This window comes from Bos taurus, chromosome 5 (genome assembly GCF_002263795.3).
Source record: "Bos taurus isolate L1 Dominette 01449 registration number 42190680 breed Hereford chromosome 5, ARS-UCD2.0, whole genome shotgun sequence".
Lineage (NCBI taxonomy): Eukaryota > Metazoa > Chordata > Mammalia > Artiodactyla > Bovidae > Bos > Bos taurus.
In genome coordinates this window covers 106,328,043-106,354,569 of record NC_037332.1, presented here as the reverse complement: position 1 = coordinate 106,354,569, position 26,527 = coordinate 106,328,043, and the positions used below count along the sequence as shown (strand labels likewise).

At 51.7% G+C, this 26,527-nt stretch overlaps 1 protein-coding gene across 3 annotated transcripts in view; it reads left to right on the top strand.

The window, feature by feature from the left end:
• PRMT8 (protein arginine methyltransferase 8) overlaps window positions 1-26,527 on the top strand; it is a 70,818-nt gene that overhangs the window by 35,279 nt on the left and 9,012 nt on the right. For all 3 annotated transcript variants that reach the window (XM_059886729.1, XM_005207195.5, NM_001206873.1), the window contains 5 exons: window positions 2,927-3,082; window positions 5,621-5,684; window positions 11,873-12,015; window positions 12,606-12,693; window positions 21,670-21,785. In XM_059886729.1, the coding sequence (XP_059742712.1) occupies window positions 2,927-3,082; window positions 5,621-5,684; window positions 11,873-12,015; window positions 12,606-12,693; window positions 21,670-21,785 (567 nt within the window). The remainder of the gene's footprint in view (window positions 1-2,926; window positions 3,083-5,620; window positions 5,685-11,872; window positions 12,016-12,605; window positions 12,694-21,669; window positions 21,786-26,527) is intronic.

Genomic DNA, 26,527 nt, shown 5'->3' with positions numbered 1-26,527 from the left:
ATGATTTTTAAAAATTTCTAGGGAGAGCTAATGGATGTAATAGGTGAAACTGAAATCTTCCAACTGAAAAATACAGTATCTAAACCAAATATTTGCTGGATGGAATTAATAACAAATAGGATACATAGAAGAAAATATGTATGAATATGAGGACAGGAAAGAAAGAAATCATTGAAGAACAGAGAGAAAAAAATTGACAAGTGAAACAGAGCCTTGATGAACTGTAATACAGAATTAAGTGGTAAAACGTGAGTAATTGGAGTTCAAGAGGAGAAGAGAAAGAATGGGACAGAAAAAAAAATGTTTGAAAAAATATGGATGGATAAATGTCTAAAATTGATTTTAAAAAGGCCAGTAACCTTCTGGATTGATTTGCTCAAACAATGAAACCACATCAGAGACAGCCCCTGCAATCGTAGTCCTCACCTGACTATGAGGATCCATGGTCACTCTGGGTCCCTGAGGATCCTCTGGGTGCACTCTGGATCCACTCTGGATCCTCATAGTCCATGAGGATCTATGGACGCTGTTTTGGTGATTTAAGCCAGACTTCCGTTCACTAGACCTATAGCTTTTCTGCTGAAACAGAACAAGTGAGAATTTAGTATGCTTCTCAGGACTTATTTTCTAGAGGTATTCTAATTAACCGGTCGCCCCCTAGGGTTTGGTGAGCCAAGCTCTTACAAACACTGGTCTGGCTCTCCGGTCCTTCACAGTGGCCACACCCTCCTCATCTTTGGCGACTGGCCCCTGCTACCCCAGGATCCCACTGGATGCTGATCCCACGGTAACTTGGAGAGAAGGGCACACAGAGCTGGTCAAGGGTGCTGGACTTCCCTCATGAACTTCTGCCTCACAGCGGTGAGGTCTGTTCTCTGGCGTTGGTGTGTGGGTCTCACATGACAGGTGCATTTTAACTTTCCAATCTCCCCGACTCTTTTTGGATACCTTCCCTTTCTGCTTATCAGGGATGTGCTGGCATTTCCGATTCATTTAGTGTCAACTAGCTTTGACCATGTGTCCTTCGACCAACCACAACCATTAGAGGTGCTCCAAGCCCTGGACGTAAAACACTGAAACCACAATCTTTGCTCACGGACCCACGTCAATAGACGCTGCTCAATCCAACTTTGTGTTCCCTTCAAATTGTTCTCTCACTCTTCCTACACAACACCCCCCCAACTATCCCCCAGATTTCCATCTGTATAAGTTAGAAGTATCGTGCAGTTATTTTGGTGGGTATCACACCTCCTCCCGCGTCACTCTTTGCCTTGCTATTTTGTTGTTGTTTACTCACTAAGTTGTGTCTGACCGTTTATGACCCCATGGATGGTAGCTTGCCAGACTCTTTGGTCCATGGGATTCTCCAGGCAAGAATACTGGACTGGGTTGCCATGCTCTCCTCCAGGGGATCTTTCTGACCCAGGGCTTAAACCCATGTCTCTTGCGTCTTCTGTATTGGTGGGGGTGGGGGTGGGGGTGGTTCTTTGTCTCTAGCGCCACCTGGGAAGCCCCATGCTGGTACAGTTGCTTGCAAAGTAACACAAATACTCCTCAGGGCCACCCTCACCAACCTTATCCCAGGTGGCACTAGGGGTAAAAGAACCCACCTGCCAACTCAGGAGACATAAGAAACACTAGTTCAACCCCCAGGTCGGGAAGATCCCCTGGAGGAGGAAATGGCAACCCACTCCAATATTCTTGCCTGGAGAATCCCATGGACAGAGGAGACTTGTGGGCTACAGTCCATGGGGTTGTAAAGAGTCCGACACGAATGAGGTGACTTAGCATAGCACAGCACGTACAGGTAAGACTCTTCAGGAAAACAAGCTTTCTTGGGCAGGGGTAGGAGGTGCTTTTGCTGGCAGATAAGACCGTGCAATTTAGGAACTTGAGGTCCCAGCTGCACCCGAATCTGCCCGTATGTTCCCATTCCAGTTCTCAGGACCTCGTTCTTTTCCAGTTGATGACTCAACTTTAACAAAGAGACCCTGCAAGGATAGGGGATTCAATCTGTGTTGTCATTCAGACAGGATTAGACTTTGGCTTTGCTTTTCAGAAATCTTGACCTTGCAAGAAAATAAGGGTTTCACGCCTCGCTTTTATTCTTTTCTTTCTTTTTTTCTCCTAGAAGTCATAGAAGTTTTCAGGTGCTAAATGAGCTGGGAATTTAAGTCCCTGAGCTCATCATTGTCTTCCTTTAAGTTTTCTAGTACAATTAGCAATGACCAACCAACCAATCAATCCACCCCATTAAAATGCTCTAAGGTTGCAAATACTTGGCCACTCGGAGTCCTGTCTTTTGTAGGAACTTTATCACAGATATCTAAGGCTAAAATCTGAGTAACTCTTTTGCCATTTCACTAGAGCCCTCTTCACCAATGGCAACAGATTCATTAATGCCTTTAAATCTAATCAGATCAGAGAACCAATTCCAGAAAACTCAGAACCTATTCAGAGAACCCGTCCTTAAGCTCTGTTCCTTAGGAGCTATTCTTGGAACCTCAGGCAGTTGTGTAAGGTCATTGCCTCCATGTCTGATGGTGGAGTTGAAGTCCAGGGCACGTAATCAGGAAAGGAGCAAGAATGACAGTTCTCTCACGGCAACAGAAAGTTCTGCTTCGGGTCTAACTTAAATCCCTCATGCTGTGCTCATACTGCCCCCTTTTTTTGGTTTTTGAGAAATCGGAGCCTTCCCAGGTCTGGATGGGAGTTTCTCCTTCGATGGTACAAGGTGACCTTCCCGGGGCAGACTTTTAGGGAACTGTGTGTCCTCTGTGGGGGGCCCTGGCCTAGCCATGCTCTTCCGTGGCTCGTCCTCATGACAGAGCTGAGGTCCCAGAAGAATTTGGCGGGACAGCCCTGGGTGCGTGGGTGTGTGGCCAGGTGCCCTAAACACATTGACTCTGCCTCTCCTTCCACACAGGAGATGCTGAAGGACGAGGTGCGGACGCTCACTTACCGGAACTCCATGTACCACAACAAACATGTGTTCAAGGACAAAGTGGTGCTGGACGTGGGGAGCGGCACCGGGATCCTCTCCATGTTTGCTGCCAAGGCCGGGGCCAAGAAGGTGTTCGGGGTGAGCATGGCCTCTGCGGGGACACTGGCCCTTCCCGGTCCTTCTGGTCCTTCCCAGTTCCCGTCCTTGCTGGGGTCACACACACCCTCCAGGAGGCAGTCAGGCATGGCTCTCGGGAGGCAGGCAAGCTCCTTAGCTCCCTGTCACCTGGGCATTGCTCCTGGCCTTGCCTTGGAGCTGCTGACATGTATAGAGGACTTGACTTTTCTGAAACCATTTTGGGCTCATCATTGCCTTGGAGTCCTTAGTCCTATGTGGGCTTGAGAGGCAGGGTGGCCACACCTGTGAGCTCTGGTTGGAATCTCCGCTCTTCCACTCCCAATAGGTATGACCTGGACTATTCACATCTCTTCTGTACCTTGGTTTCCCCACCTGTAAAGTGGGCATAACTACAGTACCTTGCCCACAGGGTGACTATGAGGAGGGGATGAGTTTAATACACAAATCAAGTGCTCAGCACAGTGCTTGGTGCAAGTCAAATGCCCAGTCTTTATTAGTAGAGTTGGGAGGGGGCCCTCAGCACTAACAAGACAGTCTCCTTCCTCTGTTCTTTAAAGGCAAGATGATAGATTTCATCCTGCTCTTCTGGCTCCTGCAGCCTCTCCAGCTAGAGGTGGTGATGGGGGACCCACTGGGAGAGCTCCTGCAATGCAGCTGGGCGCAGCCCCAGGACAGGGGCTGCAAGGGTCCAGAACTGGGGAGAAACTGAGAAAGCAGAGCTCTGAGCTGCTGGCTGACATAGTGGGTCTAGGGCTGGAAAACAGGAATTCATCATGATCAAAACACAAGGCACGCTGCAGTTAAACACACAGCGTGTGCACAGGACGGCCCAATGCAGAGGCCAGCGGGAAGCTTTCAGTGGGGCTTCATTAGCTGGATCATCCTGCAGCTTGTCTCAAGACCCCGCCCCCTGCCAGGCTCCTGGTTGACTAGAGCCCCCCAAATCCCTCTGCACCCCACAACCCCCTGCCTGAACAACATCCCCCTCCATGCCTTCCTTAATAGCTCAGATGGTAAAGAAACTGCCTGCAATTCAGGAGACAAGGGTTGGATCCCTGGGTTGGGAAGATACCCTGGAGAAGGAAATGGCAAACCACTCCAGTATGCTTGCCTGGAGAATTCAATGGACAGAGGAGCCTGGCGGGCTACAGTCCATGGGGTTGCAAAGAGTCAGACACGACTGAGCAACTAACACTTTCACTTTACATGCCTGACTTGAAAGATACCCGGGTCCTGGTTGGAAGGGGTCTCAGGGTGGTCTCAAGGCCCCTCTGGTGTAGCCTTGACCAGCAGAGCCATGATGTACTTGCCGAGGTCCATGTAGAGGGTGCAGAGTCAGCCCGGCTGCACACAGTCAAGTCCTGCTGTCTCCACGGCACTGCCTCTCCCCACCTTCCAACCTTCCTTCCTTCATGAAGCCTCTTCCTCAAGATGGGGGCTTCTGGTCAAGGGACTGATTCCCTTCCAAGGTGCTCACAGAGCCTCAGGGCTTGATGTACATCCCCTGTGACTCCCTCCGTCCTCCCTTCAGGGGCTCTCTGAGGTCCCAGCTCAGCTCCAGAGTCAGACAGGAGCCCAGGGCAGAGACAAGCAAGGCAGGGCAGCCATCATTCGCTTCCAAGTCAGGGGGCTTCAGCTGCAGGTTTGACAGCTGCCCCTCTGATTCCAGCACCTGGGAAACAGGTTTTCTACGGCCAGACTGGGGCTTGGTCTCCTGCCGTTCCCACAAGGTCAACGAATTCCTCAAGTATCTTAGCCCTTTGCTTAGGAGAGGCTTCCCCGGTGACTCAGACAGTAAAGAACCCGCCTGCAATGCAGGAGACCAGAATTTGATCCCCAGGTCAGGAAGATCCCCTGGAGGAGGAAATGGTAACCCACTCCAGTATCCTTGCCTAGGAAAATCCATGGACAGAGGAGCCTGGCAGGCTACAGTCCATGGGGTCACAAAGAGTTAGATGCAACTGAGCAACTAACACTCTTACACTTTGCTTAGGAGATTTGGAGAGCCTGGCAAGACTAAGGCTTGCAAGAGTAAGAAGAATCAATTCTTTCAAAGGTGGAGATTGCAGAAGGAGTTAGAGTTAACACAGGTCTGCCCATGGGGCGGGGAAGGGTCTCAAGATGTCCTGAGTCCCTGACCTGCCCTTTTCCGATGGTCCCGGGAGGGCCAAGGAAGGAGAATGACAGCAGGGAGGCTCATCGTCGCTCTGGCTTCCCACCTCATCTGCCTTCCCACCTCCTCAACCCCACCACCCCAAAGACAGTGGCCATGCCAGGGGAATGAGGCCTGGTCACTTCTACCAACTCAGAGGCCAAGCCCTCCACTGCGGGGCAAAAGCAGCCAGTTTAGTGGGAGAGCCACTGCCCTGTGCTTTGGAAGGGTTGCGGGTTAGGCTTCCATCTGCCACGAAGTAGCCGTGTGGCCTTGGGCAGGTCATCGCATCCCCAGGCCTCAGCACCCCTGTCTGTTCTACTGGCCCTAAATTGCATGCTGTGATTCTTCTAATGCCTGGCCCCTTTGCTCTGTATCCCTTCCAGATTGAATGCTCCAGTATTTCTGACTACTCAGAGAAGATCATTAAGGCCAACCACTTGGACAACAGTAAGACTCACCTCCGCCTGCTTTCCCGTGGAGGGAGGGGGCAAGGGGTTTGTACTTCCTTGTTCGGGTGGCAGAGACTGATGTAAGACCACTTGGCCTTGAAAAGGTGGATGCCAGCCACTGCCTTATTAGCAGGACTGTGCCCACAGGGCTCAGAGTTTCCCAGTCCCTGCCAGGCCACCAAGGGCATGTCTGTCCCAGCTCAGCCTGCGCTGAGCCCAGCCTGAGGCTAAAGCCTTCATTTCCAAGCCCTCTGCTTGGCCCCAGCTGTCCCTCCTCCTCCCGTTCCCTCTCAATGCCTCCAGCCCTATGTCCACTGAGCAACATCCCAGTAGACCCCACGCTCTGTATTTGGAGAAACGTTGTCTTCTCATGCCCACAGGCCCCGCTGCTGATGAACTATCTTGGCAAGTAGCTTGCCCCTGGGAGTGGGACCTTCTTACAGCTAGAGTCTGAGCACAAGAGGAGCTGTGTTTCCTTCCCTTCCTCTCCTCACTCCTTTCCCAGGCGTTTGTGATCTCCTTGGCCCCTCCCTCTGGGACTCATCTTGAACATGCTCACCCTCATGAGGGCCCCTAATCAGGAATAACTCCTGTATCTCCCATCACTCAGTATTCTTGCCTGGAGAATCTCCGTGAACAAAGGAGCCTGGTGGGCTACAGTCCATGAAGTCGCAAAGAGTCAGACACGACTGGAGCGACTTAGTGCGCGTGCACACACTGGGTCAGTTTCCTGTGTGTGGTCACCACCTCCTGCTCTCCCACCTGCCATGCAGTGCTGGGTTCCCACCCCTGGCTGGAAGGCCCCCGAATGGGCCCTGATCTCTGGGCTCAGGCTTGGGTGGGCGGAGCTTGGCTGCCTCTGCTGACCGTGCCCTTCCAAGGGTGACCCCTTGCTCATCACGTGGCCTCAGACCCTATCTGGCCTGTCTTCTGCTGGTGGCATCTTCTCAGCCCACCTTGTGGCTCCAGGAGAGAATCATTCCCTGCTCTGTATTTCGATGGCTCACATTTGATTCTGTTCTACGGAGGCAAAGACCCGGGAGGGACAAACAGTTGTCCCCAGGTGGATGGCCACCCCCATGGCCCATGCTTGTCCTCTTCACACAGGCCCGGGGGGGAGGTCTTTTCAAGGCAAAGCATGCTCTGCCTTGGCATGTATACTAGAAAGAGGACAGCTTGGCTTCCATGGAAATGCTTCTGAAACGTGGCAACAGCCAATTGTGTGGGTCTCGGGAGCGTAGGTGTAGAGACATAAATAACAACCCAGGACATAAAATACCTGCTACCCAGAATCAATCAATCTCCCTCCCTCTCCACCTCCGTACGGCTCCCCGGATGGGTTTGTTCCCAGGCAGACGCGCACCTCCACACGGCCACCTGCAGGCGTGAGCGTGGCCTTCACGTGGTTCCTGCCACCCTCGTGGCCCACACACGTGCTCAGATCAGGGTGTCATCTTGGACATCAGGGCTGACAGCCGCCAATTCCTCTCTTTGCCTGCCCAGGAGACCCATAGTTCTAGAAGACAAATGCTAATCCATTGACTTTTCAGAAAACTAAAGGGAATAGTTGGGCCTTTCTTTCTCTTCTTCTGCCCTGGAGCATCCGTGAAGGTCACGGATGCAGAAGCCTGAGCAGAGTGTGAGGCACAGAGAGGCAGCAGGAAGGGCTTCATCAGGTGGCTCTCCTTCTGAGCCCTGGCTCCTGGTGCAGGAGACGCCGCCACACTCAACTCACAGGATTACGGAGGGATTAGAGAGAATACACGCGAAGGGCCTGTACAGCAAGCCTTAACTGTAGATCTTTCTGGCTTTACGTTCTGCACTTTGCTCATTCCTGGTCACGCATCCCAAGCCTTTTGTAGACGATGCTTGAATTCTCTGCCCTGTAGCATCCCTCCATGCTTGTGGCCATCCAGTCCTGGGATGATTCCCCTGATGAGGGTCCCACCAGCAGCCACCTGGGGCTGTGATGGTTTGAAGAACTTCCTTCCGCTGGAGTCTGCCTCTCTGCAGCCTGACCACAATGCTCTGGGTCATCACTTTGGGACCGCCCAGAGTAAGGGGGCTCCCCTTCACCTGGCAGCCCTACTCCCACAGATGCAGAGACACACCCCAAGTTCCTTCACCCGTGGCTTTGGTTTCAGCCCCGTTCTCCTCTGGCCATGCGCCAGCATCCCTCTCACCCTGGCAGAGGACGCTCTGGCTCCCTTAGCAGCTGTGCTGACCTCAGGCCACACTGGCGCTCAGCTGGCATCAGCCATGATCTGCAATCTACCCACATGTGGCTGCCTAGCAGCAACTCCTCACCTCTGTCCAGTCTGTGGATACTTTGAATCCAAACTGAGAATCCCACCTTATCTACATATCAAGTCTCATGTTGTTAGGTTTGGCTCTTCCTTACAATCTACTGGGCTTCCCTCGTGGCTCAGCTGGTAAAGAATCTGCCTGCAATGCAGGTTACCTGGGTTCAATCCCTGGGTTGGGAAGATCTTTTGGAGAAGGGAAAGGCTACCCACTCCAGTGTTCTGGCCTGGAGAATTCCATGGACTGTATAGGCCATGAGGTCACAAAGAGTCAGACACAACTGAGCGACTTTCACTTTGGCACTTTCACTATAATCTACTCGGAGTCCCCAGGCAGAGACTGGGGCTTCCCTGGTGGCTCAGTAGTAAAGAACATGCTTGCCAATGCAGGAGACACAAGAGGTGTGGGTTCAGTCCCTGGGTAGGGAAGATCCCTTGGGGGAGGAAATGGCAACCCACTCCAGTATTCTTGCCTGGGAAATCCCATGGACAGGGTAGCTTGACAAGCTACAGTCCATGGGGTTGCAAAGAGTCCAACAGGACTGAGCACGCACCGAGGAGTCCCCAGAGCCTTGCTATTTGGGGATCACTGTTCCCTGTGAGGCGCCGTCTACATAGGGAGGAGCTGGGGTGGAGGCAGGTCTAATCCAGTTCAGCTCTGAGCCAGCACCTTTGAATACAGTCAGGGAACAGCTGTGAATTTGCACAATAATTGGTCAGCTTCCACTCCAGAGAGGCTGTGGAGAAGGTGCCTTGCCAGGTCCTCACGTGGGGCCTGGCATGGTGGTTGAGAACTCCGGCAGGTTCACACTCAGTTCCAAAAGATCAGTTTGTGATCTTGGGCACCTGACCTTCTGTGCCTCCGTTTCCTGCTCTGGGAAATGGGAATGACAATGGAACAGACCACAGAGGGTTTCACAGAGCTACCATACTTTCAGTGAATTTGCAGAATGGATGCAGGGCATGTGGTGGCTTGAAATTGGCCTCAGTGGGAGTATTTATGTGGAGAAACAGGCAGATGCTGCAAGTCAGGGTATCCTTCCTGGAGAAGCCCCTGTTAAGTGTCTCCCAGCACAGCTCTCTGTAAAGCACAACAGTGTACCTGGGCCGTTAGCAGCCAATACATGTTAGCTATTGTTATGATTATTTCATTCATTAACTTGACTAATAGGCTGGTCCAAAGAAGGGATGAGTTTAATCAGATATAATCGCTGTTAATGAACCTGTAGTGGCTCTTGGCAATGGCTGCTTCCCTCAGAGGCAGCCCATGAATAATCCCAGGACTGGGTTCGTGCACCCACCCCTGGGGGAGGGATGTCACCCACAGTCCAGGCCCCAGGCCAGATGCAGGGGAGCTGGGGAGAAGAGCACAGATGAGGTCTGTGCTCTCATGATGCTTACAGTCTCAGGGAGGGCACAGACTCCAAAGCAAGTGGACACACAGCATCCCAATAGAATCGCAAATGGTGACTGTGCTCTGGAGGACAGGATGGAGCAGTTGAGAAAGCTGGGGTCCGCTTTGGATGGGGTGGCCGCCCAGGCGTGTCTGACTCTGCTCATACTGTGGACAAGCGCTTCGCTCCCAGCCCTGCTGCCCGTGACATCACGGCTGAGCCAGAGCAGGGCAAGGGTGGGCGTGTCTACACCACAGGCAGTGGTGGGTAATCAGGTCGTGATCCTGTCCGTGCGCAGATGCAGGACGGGGGTCTCAAGTGGCTTTTACCAGGTTGAACAGCAGGCCTGGACTTTTCTTCAACTTTTGATTTGTATCAGTGTGTTTGTGCTCAGTTGTGTCTGACTTTGTGACCCCGTGGACTGTAGCTCGCCAGGCTCCTCAGTCCGTGAATTCTCCAGGCAAGAATACTGGAGTGGGTTGCCATTTCCTTCTCCAGGGGATCTTTCTAGCTCAGGGATCGAACCCATGACTTCTGCATTGGCAGGCAGATTCTTTATGACTCTGCCATCTGGGAAGCCTTATTTTATATTGAGAGTGAAAGTGTTCGTCGCTCAGTTGTGTCTGACTCTGCAACCCCATGGACTGTAGCCCACCAGGCTCCTCTGTCCATGGGATTCTCCAGGCACGAATACTGGAGTGGATTGCCATTTCCTTCTCCAGGGGATTTTCCCAACCCAGGCATCGAACCTGGGTCTCCCGCATTCCAGGCACGTTTTTAACCAACTGAGCCACCAGGGAATCAAATTGACAATGTTGTGATAGTTTCAGCAGAGCGACTCAGCTGTACATATATGTTCTCCCCCAAACTCCCCTCCCATCCAGGCTCAGGCCTAGATTCTGGCACCCTCTTTTGATATTCTGGGGGAATTCCTGGTGGCAGAGTGGTAAAGAATCTGCCTGCCAATGCAGAAGATGCAGGTTCGATCCCTGAGCCAAGAAGATGCCCTCAAGAAGGAAATGGCAACCTGCTCCAATATTCTTGCCTGGGGAATCCCAGGGACAGATTAGCCTGGTGGGCCACAGTCCAGGGGGTTGCAGAGTCTGAACACGACTGAACACACACAGGTCACTGTTTAGTTTCCCCAGAAAAGCTCAGGCACCGGGTGGTCTTTCAGAGGATGGTGAAGGATGAGTTTCCTTCTAGAGGAAAGTTCTGATGGAACCAGCCCACTATCCATTGCACAGCAGCACCTAGGAGAGCTTTTGCTGGGATCTTTACAGCAATGAATGCAAAACAAGCCCCCAAATGAGGTGTACATCTGTCTTGAATGATCAAAAACTCAACTGAGAAGTTTCTTCTGCCATAGAGGGAGGGGCAGGTCTGGGAAGGGACTCAGGGGCAGAGGATGTTTACAGCAGGGGCTTTGCCTAAATTCTATCCACCTTACGTCTCAGTCATCCGGTCACCAAGGAAACAATGTCAGTGTTTGCCTTCTCTAGAGCCCCGATTGCGAGCTTGCCCTTCACCTGTCATTTCATTTCATCAGTACAGCCTCTCGTCAAGTAGATGTCACTTCTCCTGATTGTTCTCTGGATAACTGGAGTTCAGTCAAGTAACTTGCGGAAAGTCGTACAGCTAATCATGAGAAGACCCAGCACTTTAAGCCAGTTTTATTGAGTGCAAAGCCCATTCTTTCTTATCAAAACACCAAGTCCTCTCCTCTCCAACACTAGCTAGGCATCCTTGGGGCTGAGCCTGGGCTGTGAACAGATGCAGTGGCGGCAGTCTCTCAGCCCCCTGTGGGTTTGAGTTGTCATGGTAGCCTGACATGGGGTGGGGGCCCTGGTAAGGGTATGGGCTCTGTTTCCATGGTGATCATTGAACCCCTCTAAGCCTCACTTTCCTTAAAAATGAGAATAAGAATGCTGTGTCTGCTTCAAGGGCTTGTTGGGACATAGTGTCCATCCTGGGCTTAGCACAGCATGGGCCCTTGGTCGTCGTTCAGTTGCTCAGTCGTGTCTTTGTGACCCCATGGACTGCTGCATGCCACGCTTCCCTGTCCTTCACCATCTCCAGGAGCTTGATGAAACCCATGTCCATTGAGTCAGTGATGCCATCCAACCATCTCAACCTCTGTTGCCCCCTCCTCCTCCTTCCCTCAATCTTTCCCAGTACTGGGGTCTTTTCCAATGAGTTGCCTCTTCATATCAGGTGGCCAAAGTATTGAAGCTTCAGCTTCAGCATCAGTCCTTCCAATGACTTTTCAGGGTTGATTTCCTTTAGGATGGACTGGTTTGATCTTAACTGCCCAACACACTTCAGGAGGAATCACACAAGGAGTCTTCAGTCCTCAGTATAAACTGGCATGGTGAAGGGAGAGAAGAATCAGAACCGCGATGACCCCTGTAGATTGATCACGTCCTGATGTGGGGTGCTTCCCAGCCTGGGTCCCTGCAAAGTGCGGCCGTGGGGTTCTTATTTTGCAGTCATCACCATATTCAAGGGGAAGGTGGAGGAGGTGGAGCTGCCCGTGGAGAAGGTGGACATTATCATAAGCGAGTGGATGGGCTACTGCCTGTTCTACGAGTCGATGCTCGCCACCGTCATCTTCGCCAGGGACAAGTGGCTGGTGAGCCTGCTGCATGCCATCCTCTGGTTGCCCCGTCGGCTGCCTGGCTGTTCAGCCCCTGCCTGTAGCCGAGGGAGACTGCGAGGACTTCAGAGAGGACCTGGGCTACAGGGTCACCGCTCCCAAACCCCTCTCTTTAAACTAGATCTGCTTCTGGGGGACAGAATGAGCATTCGTAGGTCTAACCTTGGCCTCTTTTGCTATAATAGAGACCCATTGTTTGCTGTCCAAAGTCTATGCTGGTCAGCAAGTACTAAGGGTTTGCACGGCTGTCAGTAAGCCAGTGTGCTTTTGACCTTAGCTTCTCCAGAATGAGAAGTCAAAACATCTTCCACCACCCTCACTGGACACATCTCTGCCCATCCACATTTATCCTATGGACCCCACTTCGACCCCTTGGGTTTTTCCTGGTACCAAAATCGACACTGAGCCTCCCCACCCAGCCCTCCCCCCGGCCGAGGTGACAGTCTGCTGCATGAGGAATGCTGGCGAGGGGGTGCCTGTCTGGTGACTCTATGTGCAGTTCAAAAATGTATGTCTTTGTCAGGTGAATAGATTACGAGACCCATTTCCCCACAATTCATCAACAGAAACCTGGAGGGCTTATGTTTCCAGACCGGGCGGCTTTGTACGTGGTAGCAATTGAGGACAGACAGTACAAGGACTTCAAAATCCACTGTAAGTCACCCTTTCATTCTCTGCTGGGCTTTTAGGGGGGCTTTGCGGGGGCGGGAAGCACTTCAGAGGGCTGGGCGTGAGTGGTCAGTCTCGCAGACACAGCTGCTGTGCCTCTGAGGAGTTTATACCTGTGACCTTTTCTGGATTCTTCTCTCTGGATGTTTTCCTCTGGTCCCAAGGGTGGGGTTTCTACAGAGAGGAAATAAGAATGTGGCTGGTGGGAGGTTCAGTGGGGAGAGAATGAATGCAGTGTGGATGGAAAGTGAATGAAGCAGCAGAAGCTGAGGTTTTTTTGCAGAGCCGGCAGGTGGCTGAAAGCTACTAAAGGTCATTTCTCCCTAACATCCACATAAGGACAGGGAGGGTCTCCAGCCAGGCCAGTTGTTTGAACTCTGCCTTTGTATGCCTGAAATCTGTCAGCATAGCATTGGTTGTCCTTCATATAAGTAAGATACAGAGGGAGATGAAGGCTGAGCACAGGGCTGGGGGAGCGCTGAGCTGGGGGTGGGGGCTCATCCGAATCTGTGCTCTTTGCGCTTAATCAGTTGAAAAGGTGCTCTCTTAGAAAAAATGTCCCCCACCCCTGCACAACTCTCCAACATTTTATCTGATCCCCAAAGAGTTGTTTGATTCTATTTCATTTAAAGAGTGACCATTCTCAAGGGATACAAGCCTGGTCCTCCATGTGTTTAAATGGATTATGCTTCTATAAGGTTTAGAAGGACAGGGAAGCCTGGCGTGCTGCAGTCCAAGTGGTCACAAAGAGTCAGACATGATTTAGCATCTGAACACACACACAAGGTTTAGAGACAGACTTGTGTCCTTAGCCAGAACTAACTAAAGCGACAAAGTGCGAAGACCACCTCCCCACCTCCACACACACAAGTGAGTATGCACACGATCCAGCCCTCCCCCCAACCCCCGCACACATACAAGTGAGCACAACCCCAAGCGTGAGCAGAAACTCCAAACAGTCCAACAGTCTCTGCAGATTTGGGTTCCTGCCAGCGCAGTGCTAAACACCCCTCGTCTAGACTCCCTGTGACAGAGAAGTTCCCAGATTGAACAGACTGGCTTCCGGCCCCCAGAGGCTAGGACTCCAGAGTCCAACAAAGTCTGGTCGTTGTCTGTGCTGCTGGGCTGTGCCTCGGAGTACATGCGTCCACCTGTGTCCTCACCTTTCTGGAAATATAAACTCAGAGCATGTTCAGAGCCAGGTCAGGACAAGACAGAAATGGGACATTTGTCTGAGCCCTCCCGCCCATCTGGCGTCATTTCTAACGTTCAACGAGCAATGAGAGGTAGGAGGTTAGATGATAAAGCTTTGAAGGTGGCCAGCTCTGGCTTTGCATCCTCTGGGTGACCGTGAACGAGTCACCTAACATCTCCGAGCCTCGGTCTGAGATAAAACTCCCCCAGCCTATAGACGTGTCAGGAGGATGAAGTGAGACGATGTATATAAGGGGCGTGACAGTTGTTGATGCCGCACGTGGCAGCCTGGATCTGGTCCCCAATTGTGTCATTAAGCTCCTTCCTGCCTGTGGCCCTGGCCCTGAGCCTGACTGCCGAGCTCGCTGGCCTCCAGAGGCTCAGAATCTAGGCCAGATGCGCTCTCGTGATAGGTTTCAGAAACAGCTGAAAGGCAAATGTTGATCAAATGCATGAATAAATAGGACATATTTTGCCCTGGAGCTGTGTGGTTACGCTGCCTTTGGAGTTTTTGCTGTAACAGTATAAATTGTGTTTGGAGGAGAACCTACAGGCACATTCTTTGTTCTCTCATGCTCTAAACTGATTGAACTCCGACCCTCGGCTAGGCGCTTTAAGGAACTTCCTCGTAGTTTAAACGCAAACAGATCTCACCCTCCTCCTTGTCTGGATCCTGATCGGGACCTTGACCTCACGCACCTTGCCATGAGGACTGGATCAGCCCTGACAGGCCCTGGTGCACTGGCTCCTACTCAGGTGCCAGCCCAGGACCCTCGGAGACCATGGGATTGAGTCTCCTCCTGCTTATTGCAATTTTCATACCATCTGAAAAAGAAAAAAAAAAAACAAAACTGAAAGGTAGCCCCGTTTCTTTTCTCGTGGAATCTCTCCAGTCTGTCAACAGCATTCCCCGCAAACTCAAAATCAAATGCACCTTTACATTTTATTTAACATAGTTTCCAAGTTTTCTATTTAAACATGTCTTTTTGAAAATGACCTGTTTCTGTTTTTAGGAAAGGAAGCAAGCGCATTTAGAAATCTGTTTTAAATAAACAGAGATTTTGGTTACTCAGAGTTCTAAATCCAAAGTGAAAGCATAAAGGTTGCTGGTTGCTAAGGGAACAATTGTAAGCAAATTTCTGATGGCTCAAGAACCGGCTAAAAAAGAAAAATCTTAAATAGGGCAGGAGAAGGAGTTGTGCCCAAATCCCTTTCAGAAAGAAAATTGTTGGGAAAATAGTTTGTCCCCTCCCCGCTCCCTCCTTGCCCTTCTCCTCCCCTCTTTTCTCCACCACACGCAACATGGGAACACAAAAACATGAGTGAACTCAGCAGTTGCCCTCAGTTTGCTCACACACACACACACACACACACACACACACACACAGATCACTGGCGTGTACCAGGCTCACAACGCACAGTTTGTTGAGTGAATGAACGAGAAAATGAATGAAGGAATAGAAGTAAGCCAGCAAAGGAACGTACAAAGTGGTGGTGGTGAGAGCAGCAGCAGCGGTGCTGTCGACTTAAAACAAAGGCATAATGTGAGAGCTATGAGTCAAGTTTTATTTGGGCCAATATGAGGGCTGCAGCCTGGGAGACAGCACCTCTGGCGGCTCTGAGAAACTGCTCCAAAGACGTCGGGGGAAGAACAGTATATATGTGATTTTGGTAAAGAGGAAGTACATGTGGTCAGGCACGTTTATTTTTTTAGAAAGTTTCTGCTGGTCTTGTGAAGCTTCTGCTAGTCATGAGAAACGGTCGTCACAATGAAGGACGTTAGTGTTTTTCTACATATAAGGAGGTACTAGAATTGGGCTCATAAAATCAACTCCTGAGAACATCTATCTGAAGACCTGTCCTGCTAGCTTTCTGGAGCACAGAGTGCCTCGTTTCTGCTCTCCACTCTGGACTTCTTCAGGGGGTGTTGGAGGGCAGCCGCCGCAGCAGCACGTGATTTAATCCTTGTAGAGGTAGATGGCAAGCACCCATGGCAAGTGCCAATATGTGGTTGGCAGTGATTTAGTCGCTAAGTCATGTTCGACTCTTGTGACCCCATGGACTGTAGCCCACCAGGCTCCTCTGTCCTTGGGATTTCCCAGCAAGAATACTGGAATGGGTTGCCATTTCCTCCTCCAGGGGGTCTTCCCGACCCAGGGATTGAACCAGGGTCTCCTGTATTGCAGGAAGATTCTTTACCAGTGATCCAGTGAGGGTTCCCAGACAGAGGTGCAATCATTAATTTTTTTTTTAACTCTGAAGATTTCTAGAATCTCAAAATTGGAAGGAAATTGGGTAGATATTCCATGTGATTTTCTTACCCAGTAGTTGACTCTAAAACATGCTGAGGGTCAGAGGATGGGCACTGGCTTCCTGGCTGATGAGAAGATGACAAGGGACCTCTTGCATAGAGATGGTGGTGCCTGTAGCTGGAGGCTTGGCGGGCAGGATCTCTTGGAGGGTTCAGGTGCTCTCCATGAGTTTCTCCACCACCCTGACACCCAGAGCTCTATTGCCTGGCTCTAGCCTATTTTACACAAGGAGTTGACTTTGATCTGAGAGCCTAAAATATATTAAACTATTATACACACCTTCCTTTCTATCTGGAGGAAGTTGTCAGTGGTGCCTGGTGCCACCTGCTCTGTTTTTCCCCGAGGCACCCCCACTAGTTTCTCTAGCAGAGAAACTCAAATTACCGGGGCCAGGACAGGGATGGGGGATGTAGCTACCAATCTCTCCACTGAGCTTGTTTTCCAGTACTTCATATTCCTGTCTTTGTTTTCAGGTTAGTATTTCCTCTAATATATATCCATTCTGTGCGTAAGCTCATTGGAAGAGTTCTACATCTTTGATATTGTGATCTTTTTCATTTCCAGCATTTCCATCTCACTGATAAAATTCTGCATCTGTTCATGCATGTTTTTTCTGCATTAGATTCTTTAAAATATTTGTTAAAGTATTTGAACCTCCTTGTTACATTTTCCCAATACCTGAGCTCTGAGTCTGGTTCTATTGACTATTTTTCCTTTTGGTAATGGGTCATATTTTTCTTCCTTTTCCATGTGTCTTGTAATTTTTGATTAATGCTGGACATTGTGAGTAGTGCTGGACAGTAGAGACAGATAAATAATTTATGCCCAGAGAAGAGCATGCCTCTTCCTCTACCAGCCCATTCAAGTGGGGATTCTAGTCCACCTAGTCTGGACTAGCTGGTAGGTCTGGACTTGGTTGCTATTTCAGTTACATTCAGAGCACCATGGTGTGGTCCTTTTCAAGAGTTTGTTTCGATCCATAAACTAAATTTCACAGGTCTTTTGTTATTATTTTTGAATCCCTAGAAAGTTAGCTAACCCTTTCCTGGTGGTTGATGACCCTCACTCCATATTCACTCATTTACTAGATAAGACAATTGCAACAAAAAATTAATATGCTTGATGTACATCCTCACCCATGCCTGCTGCACGCATGGTGGAGAAGCTAGTGGGAAATGCATGGTCAGTGGGAAGGAGAGGAAAAAACCCTTATGTCCTAGATAATCTCTCACTGAATAACTGGAGGTAGGGCCATCTGGCCGGGAAGATCAGACATAAATTAACCAGGTGTTGTGAAGCAGTGCAGGCATTGAATGTTTGGGAATAAATTCATTAAATTTAATTCATTCATTTAAAAAAAACCCAACATTATTGGTGGACCTGTACTGTGCCAGATGCTCTGTTGCAGGTGCTGAGGATACAGAGGAGAGGGGTTCCACAGGTGGGAGTGGTTGGAGATGTCACAGTGGCCATTTGAAGCTTTAAGTCCATTTGAAAATTGGACTGCAAGGGACTTCATAGATCGTGGAGCCCAAGGATTACCAACTGGTTGGAACTGCCTATGTTGACTTGGAAATCCCATCTCCCTGGGGCCCAAATCTGAAGAATCTGATTCAGTAGGTCTGGTTATGGTCCAGGAATCTGTATTCTAAGAAGTGTCCCAGATGATTCTGGAACACAGAACCAGTGGACCAAACTCCTCACTTTACAAACAATTCGGAAAGAAGGGGGCCAAGCTGCCAGGGTCACAAGCTTGGTTGATGGCAAAGCCAGAGCTCAACCACGTAACTACAGTAACTGTCACATCTCAAGGGCTTTCTCTGTGCCAGACCCTGTTGTGAACCTTATATATATCATCACATGTGATCCTCATAACAACCCTATAGAGCAACTATCATCATCATCATCTCCGTTTTTAAAAACTTGTTATTTTATATTGGAGATAACAATGGGGCGATGGCTCCAGGTGCGCAGTAGGGGCACTCAGCCGTACATATACATGTATCCATTTCCCCCAAACCCCCTTCCCATCCAGGCCGCCGCATATCATTGAACAGTGTTTCCTGTGCTGTACTGGTGATCCATTCTAAATATAGCAATGCACTCATTGGAAAAGACTCTGATGCTGGGAGGGATTGGGGGCAGGAGGAGAAGGGGACGACAGAGGATGAGATGGCTGGATGGCATCACTGACTCGATGGACGTGAGTCTCAGTGAACTCCGGGAGTTGGTGATGGACAGGGAGGCCTGGTGTGCTGCGATTCATGGGGTCTCAAAGAGTCGGACACGACTGAGCGACTGATCTGATCTGATCTGATCTGATATATGTCCATCCCCAAATCCCTTAATTATCCCTTCTCCCAATCCTCCCCCCCGCACCACCGCATCCCCCGGTAACTGTAAGTTCATCGTCTCTATTTTAAAGAAGAAACCAGCTGTTCAAGAGGTTAAACTCTTGCCTAAATTTGCACAGCAAATAAACAGAGCCAAGATTTGAAGCCCAAACCCAGGATTTTAACCATTTCACATGGACTCTCAGATACACTTTCACAGAGCCTTAACTTAAAGCAGGGCGGAGGGTAAGACCAGATGTGTAGCGGTAGGTGTCTTGAGAAAGGGTTTTAAAAAAAGTGTGTGTGGGTGTGCATGTTTTACCTGGGTAAGCATGGACAACTCTTTCCAGATTCTAGCAGGGGATCTTCTCTGGAGCTGTCGCCACACTTCCCCAAACGTTGAGTGTTAGTTGCTCAATTGTGTCTGACTCTTTGTAACCCATCAACTCTAGCCCACCAGGGTCCTCTGTCCATGGGATTCTCCAGGCAAGAATACTGGAGTGGGTTGCCATTCCCTTCTGTGGGGGATCTCCCTGACCCAGAATCGAACCCAGATCTCTCACATTTCAGGCAGATTCTTTACTATCTGAGCCAACAGGGAAGCCCCAAATGTAGACAGATAGGTTAAGTTGGGAGTTTGGCTCCAGCCTCGGGTATAGAATGGGAGCTGACTGGCATCTAATCCTCAAGCCAAAATTGCACAAGTGCTTGCCCTCTGGGAGATGATTATTTTCTCAGCCTCTTCTTTCCGAGGAAAGTCTTTGTGTGCCCTTGAAAAGATCCTGAGTAAAAGGAAAACAGCATTCCCTGGCCGTTCACGCCTCCCTCATTTCACCCCCATCTCCTAAAGACACAGAGGGACATAAGTTTCCTATGGTTCCATTTGTTTGGTGAACATTTAAAAATAATTTAATCCTGTAAGATTTAAGAGAAAAGCAAGTCTGCTGCTACTGCTAAGTCGCTTCAGTTGTGTCCGACTCTGTGCAACCCCATAGACGGCAGCCCACAAGGCTCCCCGTCCCTGGGATTCTCCAGGCAAGAACACAGGAGTGGGTTGCCATTTCCTTCCCTAATGCATGAAAGTGAAAAGTGAAAGTGAAGTCGCTCAGTCGTGTCTGACTCTTAGTGACCCCATGGACTGCAGCCCACCAGGCTCCTCCGTCCATGGGATTTTCTAAGCAAGAGTACTGGAGTGGGGTGCCATTGCCTTCTCCAAAAGCAAGTCTAGTTCAATGTATTTCTAAACTCCTCTGAGTAAACGAACAAGTGAGATTCAGCCACCCAGTAACTAGACTCGGCTAAGGGATCCTCAACCTCCAGATCTAATGCTGATGCTCTGAGGTGGGGCTCACGTAAAATAGCAAAAATGAAGCACCCAACACATGTAATGCACTTGAATCATCCTGAAACCACCTCCCCCAACCTTGTCCGGGGAAAGATTGTCTTACATGAAACCGGTGAAAGTAAGAGTCACTCAGTCACGTCTGATTCTTTGCAACCTCATGGACTACACAGTCCATGGTATTCTCCAGGTCAGAATACTGGAGTGGGTAGCCGTTCCTTTCTCCATGGGATCTTCCCAACCCAGGGATCGAACCCAGGTCTCCCGCACTGCAGGTGTATTCTTTACCAGCTGAGCTACTAAACTGGTCCCCGGTGCCAAAAAGATTGGGGACGGCTCTGCACTGTGGGGCAAGCAAATGGCATTCCTGCTTGCTTTCATGACTGTGTTGGTTAGGACACAGGGTTTGCGCCCTAGCGCCACGGTTTCCCTGCTGTGGGATACCAGCCCAGTATCCCACATGCATGTAAGCCGAGCGCCAGCTGCTGCCAGCCCCATTTTCTCATCTGCTTTATTGAGGTATCCTCATGCGGTTGCTGGGGAGAGTCAATGATGGGTCCGGCCAGGGCTGGGTGATCAAGCAGTGGTACCAGTGATGATCGTCATTTACCAGTGACCTGGCACCATCATGGACTTCTTGGTGGCTCAGATGGTAGAGAGCCTGCCTGCAATGCATAAGACCCAGGTTCAGTCCCTGGGTCGGGAAGAACCCCTGGAGAAGGGCATGGCTACCCACTCCAGTATTCTTGCCTAGAGAATCCCATGGACAGAGGAGCCTGGTGGGCTATAGTCCATGGGGTTGCAAAGAGTCTGATATGACTGAGCGACCAACACTTGGACCATCAGACTTGCATTCATTGACTTCCAACCCTGCACCCTGAATCCCTGATTAATGCATCTTATGAGCAGCCCCTGGGGGCAAAGGGGCACTGCTGGGCTGCTCTGTGCCCCACCTGGGGGATGTGTCTCACGGGATGGGTCCTAATGAGGACATTGTGGTGTGTGAAAAAAGCAAGGCCTCTGCTGGACACCCCGGATCCCCACCTCACATTTTGCTGTTGAGAAAATGGATGATCAGAGAGGCTAGGAGATTTGCATGAGGGCATGGAGAAGGAAATGGCAATGGCAACCCACTCCAGTGTTCTTGCCTGGAGAATCCCAGGGACGGGGGTGCTTGGTGGGCTGCCATCTATGGGGTCGCACAGAGTCGGACACGACTGAAGTGACTTAGCAGCAGCAGCAGCAGCTGGCTAGTAAAAGATGGCACTGGGATTCCAATGGCAGCCTGTTGCATGAACCAGGAAATCCCATGTTTCTTTCTGCTTCATGAGAGCTTCAGTAGGTGGGGATGGGAGGTAGGAGGGAGATGGCTTTATAGCTGTGGGGCAGGATGGAGCCGAGGCAGTGGGGTAGAAATGGGGACGGTGGAGGAGAGAGTTCTTAGGAGATGCTGAGGCTCAGAGAGAAGGGAGGAGAGCAGATACAGAACAGTCAGGAATCTGGGTTCTAGTCCTGGCCCGACAGGAGTCTAGCTCTGTGACTTCGGTGAAGTTTCTTACCCTCTCTGAGCTTCACTTTTCCTAACCCTGAATCGGGACCTGTGCACATTAGATGGTGTGAAGGACCGTTTGGCACCTTGTGAAACTCTCCCCCAGGCAAGCACCTCTCCTGTCGTCAGACCAGGGAACACAAGCTGCCGCCCACCCTCTAGGACTCAGGGGGCCCCAGGGACTTCTGGGGGTCCCGCTGCTGGCCCTCACATTTCGCTCTGTCCCCACAGGGTGGGAGAACGTCTATGGCTTTGACATGACTTGTATTCGGGACGTTGCCATGAAGGAGCCCCTGGTGGACATCGTGGATCCAAAGCAAGTGGTGACCAACGCCTGTTTAATAAAGGTCTGCAGATGCGTCCTGCATGGGCCTGGGGGTGAGGGAAGCCTACTGTGCCACATGGATGCTCAGGCCTGGGGTCAAAGCTACGCAGGCTCCTGCAGGGCCCTAGGCTATGAGGCAAGGCCACCTCGGCTGGCCGGAGCCTCTGGCAGCCCAGGGTGACCAATGAGAGCAGGCACTGGCCCTGAGCAGAGCTGTCGAAAGAGGGCTAGTGGACTCCATGGTGGCACAGCTGGGAGGTGGTCAGTGCATGTCTCCTGGTGATGTGAGCGGGGGTGTGTGTCGGGGGAATGGGAGCATCAGAGAGAGAAGTCCTGGAGGCTCAGGTCGGGGGAAGCCCCCCCATTCGGAGCAGGACGGCGGCTTTAGGGAAGAAATCCCAAACCTCAATCGGCTATGTAGTCAGCGTCACACTCCCCCGCTTCCAAGCGCACCTGTGACGTGGCCGGGTGGGACCTCCCCAGCCTTCCAGCCCCACGCTCCCCCTGGAGGTGACCACTGTCCACACAACAGGTTAACCTTTCCAGCCCTTTGTCTAAGTATCTGCATTTACATATGCTGATCTGTCCTCCAGACCCAAGGAGAACTCCTGGTACTTGAAAGCCATCCGTTTCACAGGGTTCAAGTTCACTTTTTAATCAAAGAATCTGGGTTCACTGTGTCTGCAGCTTCATTGTGTCAGTTGTCTTGGGCCCTCCCCCCAGCCCTCATTGTGCTGAAACACACCTGCCCGCTCTGGTCCATTGAGCATCACTGCAGTTCCAGGAGCTCTGGTGGGTGGGACAGGGAAGAGCCCAGGGCCACTGGGGGAAGGGGAGGTTCCTGCAGGGTGAATGCAAACCGCGGCTTTGTCCAGGCGAGAGCAGTCAGTCCCCAGTCCCTGGTCACTGTGTTCCTCATAAGGAACCCTTGTCGTCTTGGATTTAGAAGGGACCCTGGAGGACAGATAAAACTAGGCGAACCTCATACAGGTCCCATCAGATAAAGGATGCTTCCCTCTCATCCTGCCTTGGCCTCGCGCTGGAGGGTTTTGTCACCTGTTACCTCTGCCGGTTCCGAGTCCAGGCAGGACTCACGATGAGCAAACGTCCTTTTATTTCTTCCCACCAGCCCCTCTGCCCATGAAGCTTCTCCCTTCTGACGCTCCAAACAAGGTCCAGTAAACTATCATGTGCTTAGTTGCTCCGTCCTGTCTGACTTTTTGCGACCCCATGAACTGTGGAGCCGTGGGGGTCTGCAGGACAGACTCCTCCGTCCATGGGATTCTCCAGGCAAGAATACTGGAGTGGGTAGGCATTCACTTCTCCAGGGGACCTTCCCAACCCAGGGACTGGACCTGGGTCTCCTGCATTGCAGGCGGGTTCTTTACCATCTGAGCCACCAGCGAAGCCCAGGTCCAGCAAACTACACTCCAAATAATTCACCCATGGTGCAGAACATTCCTGCAAATATTGTAGTATGAGGGGAAACCACCTGGTGCCGTTGAATTTGCCCAAATGGCACACGGCAGCTGCATGGAGCCGTTAAGCATTTTCCCACAGGGGATGAAATTCCTTCCCAGGTCACTCTCTGCCCCTACCGGGCAGGGGTGGCCACAGCCCTTGTGCATGCCCACTGCTGGTCCTGGACTGGCCTGCTCTGTCTCCCCTCCTTCCTCTCCCCCGCCCAGCCAGGAACAGGCCAGGGTCTCTCCTGAGTGCAGCCTGGGGCTGGAGGCATGGCAGAAACCGGAGCTCCGGGCCCTCCCCGGCCAGTCACCTTCCTTCCTGTGCTCTCTGAGAAGGGCAAGGTCGGCTGTGTTTGCTTCCGCCACCAGGAGAGCCGTCCATCAGCTCTTGCTACTGTGCTCAGCACTGTCTTCCCGGGTCTGTTGGGAAAACAGTTGCCCTTCTTCACACACTTAATTGCTATTTTCATCGCTATTAACGTTGCGGCTTGTGACACTTGATGATAATTAAGACTCTGTTTTGACCAGCCTTCTGCTCTGAGATGTCTGTTTGTAACATGACATAGTGGGGACAGCAGCGGCCTGGCTCCTCAGAGTCACCGATGCCTGCGGAGCCCTGCGCCTGTTGGTGTGGCCTGAGGCCTCGTCAGGGGTCCCCCCGGGGTCTCAGAGCTACTGCTGCTGCTGCTGCAGAAAGAGGAAGCTTTCTGGCAGAGGGATCAGGGCTCTGGGGGGCAGGTGATGGGTCTGACTCTGGAGACTTTGAGTCTAAGAGGAGGGGGGATCCGACCCAGAGGGCCTTGTGTCTATGAGGCACAGATGGCAGGGCGGAGGAGGGGCACTCCAAAAGAGCAGCTGCCCCTCTGTCTTTCCCATTTTAATGTATATCAGACTTTCAGTCTGGACGGCTTTTGTTCCTGCAGAGGCCCCTGTTTAGAGGCAAATGTCCAGAGGACCTAGAGAATGCTGTCAGAGCACTGACATTTTGTTGATGGACATCTGAGAACCCCATAGAGACAGAATCCCTGATAGATGGGGTGGTGTGTGTGTGTGTGTGTGTGTGTGTGTGTGCACGCGTGTGTATGCGTGCATGTGTGCTCTTGTGCACACTGAGAGTGGTGAGGAAGTGAGGGGAGGCCAGAGAAGGGAGAAACCAAGTCCAGGTGAGTCACACAGCGTACTTCCCAGGTTGCTCTCTGGGTCCAGGCCCAGAGGCTGGGATATTTATAGGTGAGTCCTAGAAAGTTCTGGAAGGCTTTAGATCCAGGGAGCGGCATAGCCTGAATCCATCTTAGGTTGGTGGGTTGGTCTGAACCCACTTCAATATTCTTGCCTGGAGCATCTCATGGACAGAGGAGCTATTCTTGCCTGGAGCATCTCGTGGACAGAGGAGCGGCGGGCTACAGTCCATGGGGTCACACAGAGCTGGGCACGACTGAGCGCACACAAATGCACACTGAAGGGGAGGCCTGGGGGTGGGTGGGAGGGAGAGTCGTCAGGCGGGAAGACAGTGTCAGGAGGAAAATGATGAGTTTTAGGGGCCAGGTCACACACCGAGGGTGCACGGACCATCACGTCCGGTCCCCGTGTCTAACGAGCTCTGGTCTGATGGTGGGGACAGGGGCAGAGGCGGTGAGACCGCTGAGCTGAGCCAGAAGCAGTGTACAAAGACCAGGCTGGGCTGGTGGCCAAGGGCACAGGGACAGGGACAGGGACTTTGGGAGGAGCCTGGAGACAGGTGGGCTGGCCCCAATGGAGAAAGAGATGGAGAAGCTAGTGAGTGTAGACACCATGAGCCCAGCCCTGGAGACTGAGCTGAAGCCCCCAACAAAAACCCAGTTAAGCTCTGGTGCTCTGAGAGTTGTTGGGTTGGAGGGACCTCCAGACGCGTGCACGGGAGGGATGACCAGTGGTGTGAGCTGACAGGTGCTGTAGCTAGACAGGCTTCCCGATGGGGCAATGCCCAAGCTCACAGGGTGGCATAGAATGAAGGACACCGCCGCCACCACGCCCCCGGCCGCTGCACTCTGGTCCCAGGTGGGAAGGACACGGATTCTGAGAGCGGCTCAGTGGGGGAGGGGCTTACCTGCCTAAAGGCGGTAGGAGCCAGCAGGGTGGTCCTTGAGGTCAGAGGCTGCTAGAAGTGGGGCTTCCCAGGCATCACAATGGTGAAAAAGTCCACCTGCCAGTGTAGGAGATGCCCGCTCGATCCCTGGGTCAGGAGGCAAATGAGCCCACACACAGCACACAGCTGCTAGAAGTAGGTCCCCACTAGAAGGGACCCCCTAGGCTAGAAGTTGTGGCCAACTCTTTCCAGCCCCATGGACTGTAGCCCACCAGGCTCCTCTGTCCAGGGACTTTCCCAGGCAAGAACACTGGAGTGGGTTGCCACTTCCTCCTCCAGGAGATCTTCCCGACCCAGGGATCGCACTCGTGTCTCTTATATCCCCTGCATTGGCAGGCGGGTTCTTTACCACTGGCTCCACCTGGGAAGCCCCAGTGAGGAGGGAGAAGGAGATGAAATCATGACTTAGGAGAGGCCGTTTACACAGGAGAAGAGAAAGTTGGGGGATCCATGTGAGCAGGAGCAGGCATTGGCTTGTTCTGTGGGTGGAAGATACAGAGGCTGGTTTTGAAGCAGGACCTACTGACTGGAGACGTTGGGGAGGACTGGCCGCCTGGTAGGCAGTGAGCAAATCCTGCCTGGGGGTGGTCAGGTGTCCAGGGCCACTAACTTCCTGGGGATGCTCTTAGGGCTCACGCATTCCCAGGGTAACAGGGGACCAGCTTTCTGACTCCGCTGGATTCTGGATGCCTGACCTGGCCCCACAAGGACCTTTAGTCTTTGTTCCCCATCCTTAGGCTCTAGAAGCATAGCATGGCTTATCTGAAGTGATGTCACCGACATCAAGGGCCCCCACAGTCCCCAACACCTGCAGTCACTTCCTCTTCCCAACCAACAGGTCATTGGGTGTTGAAGCTGCCACCCTGCACCGTAATGGGGCTCTGGGCTGGCCGCTGACTTGGCCTCACCTCTGCCTCTGTCCACCCTGTGGAGGCAGGACTTGGTTTTGAAGGTCCTGGGATTCCTTTCTTCATCCTAGAATCCTGTAGAGATAAAAGCCTCTTTGTCTTTCCTCCCCCCTCCCCTAAGACCCCTCTCTCCTACTTATTCCCAGCATCTTCCATCATCCGGGTCTCAGGCACACCCTTGGGAACCATTTCCAGGCACACAGGTGTCTGTCTGGCTTGCACAGAGCTTTCAGGACAGAGGTCCCTACTGTGCAACCCAGCAGTT